At 46.9% G+C, this 3,447-nt stretch overlaps 1 protein-coding gene across 1 annotated transcript; it reads right to left on the reverse strand.

Moving 5' to 3' along the window:
* Window positions 1–1,017: 1,017 nt before the first annotated feature.
* Window positions 1,018–2,430, reverse strand: LOC308298181 (methionine aminopeptidase 2-like; the record flags this gene model as incomplete). Its single annotated transcript, XM_080741736.1, has 1 exon — window positions 1,018–2,430. One exon carries the CDS (start codon window positions 2,428–2,430, stop codon window positions 1,018–1,020), a length of 1,413 nt encoding a protein of 470 aa, XP_080597862.1.
* Window positions 2,431–3,447: the final 1,017 nt, after the last annotated feature.

The following is a 3,447-nucleotide window of genomic DNA, read 5'->3' on the forward strand; positions in this document are numbered from 1 at the left end:
GTGTATTTGGCTATCTTAATGTGTTAAGCTAACATTAGTTACTAGTTTTCTTAAGTAAAATTAAGCTTTATCTTGTAAAACAGCGTTATTAAGCCTTTTCTTTTTTACTTGCTGCCAAGCAATGCTTAATGTGAAGATATCTAGGTTTGCGTTTACATAGTAAAGTAGAAAATAAAGGGATTAATAACGCAAAGGGATTAATAACGCTGCGTTATTAAACCCTTTCTTTTCTACTTGCTGCCAAGCAATGCTTAACGTGAAGATATCTAGGTTTGCGTTTATATAGTAAAGTAGAAAATAAAGGGATTAATAATGCTATGTTTTACATGCAAAAACATATTTTTACTTGAGAAAACGAGTTACTATTGTTAGCTTGTTAACACATTGAGCTAGCCAAACACACTAACGTTAGCTTGTTAGCCAAACACAAACATAGCCTTCTCGGTAAATAACGTCAGCTACGAACCTTGAAATGTAATGAAAAAAGTCCTCGCCGTGCTTGTGGTTGTTCAATGCCACTGGGGAGACATCGTTTTCTTCTTTCTGTGTCTTTTATTTCTTTCGTTGGTGTAACGTTTGTAGACTCCATGCTGCTTACTGTACGGGTACTCTGAGCAGAAAGGACGAAGGCGCGAAGGAGAACAGAACATGTTTCTGCGGGGAATAGATTTTCAGGAACACCGCACTGTGATTGGTCGAAAAAACTCCGGGGAACCTCCCTTCCGGCAAAGCTCACACGGCGGAAGTTGAACGCCTTCTGCCTTCTATTGTCACCAGGCTTTTCTCTTCGGAGATTAGTGAGCCTGGCTACGCGAGGCTACATACAGCCAGCATCGAACGCAGCACGTGTGTGCTCCATTGGTGCACAAGTAGGCCATATATGGCCACGAGTGCACAAGCTGCAAGCTGTCATTAAGCATCACGCGAAGCTTGGCCGATGAGTTGTAGGCCGTACATTTTATGGGGGCCCGGACAGAGCCAGATGTTGAAGGGAGGGGAGATTTAAAAAAATGGGACTCAGTAGTCATCACCCCGGCTCACCACCTCCTTGCAGGTGGGCCTGAGCAGGATGGTGTGCTCAAACTGAGCGGTGTAGCAGCCCTTGATGTCACAGAGGGGTGGGTAGTCGTCCACGATCCCCAGGTCACACAGGTTCTTCAGCGCCGGCAGGTACTTGCTCTCGCCCGCACGGTCAAGCCAGCGGCGGCAGAAGGCCAGCGTGCCAAAGTTCTCGTTGATCACGTTCAGCAGGTGCTTGGCCCGGGGGAGCCTGATGGGGACGTGCCCGACGTCAAAGTTCTTCATGTAGTGAGAACATTCCATGGCGTTGTGGACCACACCTTCACCTGTGCTACCGAACGTCTCGATGGCATAGACCTCTCCTTCCTCCATTCTCGTCGATTCTCCTCCCTTAACAATGGGCACATACTTACCGGCATGTATTCTGTACTGAGCGATTGCGTGACCGTTCAGATTTTGGATCGGCTTCACTCGATATGTTTTCCCGTCGAGCTCAACCTCATACGACTCCATCACCTCCTGAATTGCCTCTCCGATGTCGCAAAGACGCACGTCGATTCCGGCGTTTCTGATCCCGGTGTCGGTGGCATCTCTGACGGCTTCCAGCAGCCTGTCGTACCTCGGGTTAAAGGCGACGGTGAAGGCGCAGTCGACGATCCGCCCGTTGATGTGCGTGCCGAAGTCGATCTTGCAGACGTCGTCGTACTGCAGGACGGTGGGGTCTTCCGTGTTGGGGGTGTAGTGGGCAGCGAAGTGGTTCAGGGAGCAGCCCGTGGGGAAGGCCAGGCCCGCGTTCAGCCCGTTCTCCTTGATCAGCTTGCGGGAACAGCTCTCCAGCCGCTCGCAGATCTCGATCATGGTCAGACCGGGCTTGATGAAGCCGCGGGCGTGCTGGCGGACCTGCCTGTGGACCTCGGCGGCCTGTCTGAAGTCGTTCCACATCTCCTCGTCGGCCTTGTCCCGTGCACGCCTCTCCTCGTCGGTGGTGCGCCACACTGCGCTGCAACCGTCCTGCACCACGGGGTATTCACACTCCTGTCCCACAGGGAATGCTCCGTTTGGGTACAACTCACAGACTGGCACGGACGGGGGGTCCGTCTGAGTTTTGTGTCCTTTCTTCTTTTTCCCTGTGGAGTTTTCGCCACCGTCTCCGTCTTCTTCTCCGTCAGCCGCCTCTTTATCCCTGTCATCCAGAGCCTGTTTCTCCAGCTGCTTAGTTATGCTGACCACTCCATCTAGATCTGCCTCATTAGCTACTGGTGTTGCAGGCTTGTTCTTCTTGTTTTTTGTCTTCTTTGCCATCTTCTGGGCCGGTTCAGGGTCCTCCATGCCATCAGTGTCCACATGCAGGGGCGCGTCCTCTTCCGGCTTCTGGTCTGGTACCTGGTGCTCCTCTGCCACATTCATCATGATCGCAGGTGCTAGTGGAATAAAGTGCTGTTCATAAATGTTAAACAATCAGAGTCATCTAAATGTTTATCCAAGTACATTTTCAGAAATGTCTCTCTGAGAATTGTATTTTGATAAATATTGATATTCTATGTAACATAAGGTTTATGATCATATTGATGATGTCAGGGATCTCCAAATATGGGCATAAAGGGGTCGATAGATAGATAGATAGATAGATAGATAGATAGATAGATAGATAGATAGATAGATAGACAGACACTAAAAACTCCTGCGTCTAAAACAACCAAATGTGGGTTATTGTTTACCCAAATCATGGGTTATTGAGGTACTAGTTATTTTGACCTGCATATGAGGTCAACCTGGTTGTGCCAGACCCCGGTTCTGCCAACCCCCTGTCTGTCATCATCATTTATGACATCATGCCTTTTGTAGGCATGTCATCATCATGTCATCATCATATATACCCTTTATATAGAAAACCCGGACAGACCGACATTTGCTTATGTAGGCCTACCCATTTCATGGGTCTGGCAATAACCCATTTGTGTGGGTCAAAATAACCCAAGTACCAGTTAGTCCCTCAATAACCCATGATTTGGGTCAAGAAATAACCCAAATTGGGTTATTAAAATAACCCAACATTGTAGTCATTATAACCCAACTGCTAGGTTATATTAAAGGAGCATTTCACCTCTTATAAACCTTGGTCTGTGATTTTTTTTAAAGAATTAATGTAAACAAATGAAAGAAAATAAGCATATTGAACACAGACGTAGGTTAAAGAGGTGAAATGGTCCTTCTACAATTAGAATCACGTTTTATTGCATTAAGCCATAGACATGAGGCTGATTAAAACACCTTCTAAAACTAACCAAAGTTCTCTGAAAAAAACTAGCAAAATCTAAAACATCTAGGCCAAATGTGTAACTATATATTTAAAAAAAATCGCACCCGTGCGAAGTGAGTGGTGCAAACTAATTCCTGCGCAAATCAGTGTTGATAGGCATGCATGGC

Source organism: Nannobrachium achirus (genome assembly GCF_963921795.1).
Source record: "Nannobrachium achirus genome assembly, chromosome: 14".
Classification (NCBI taxonomy): domain Eukaryota; kingdom Metazoa; phylum Chordata; class Actinopteri; order Myctophiformes; family Myctophidae; genus Nannobrachium; species Nannobrachium achirus.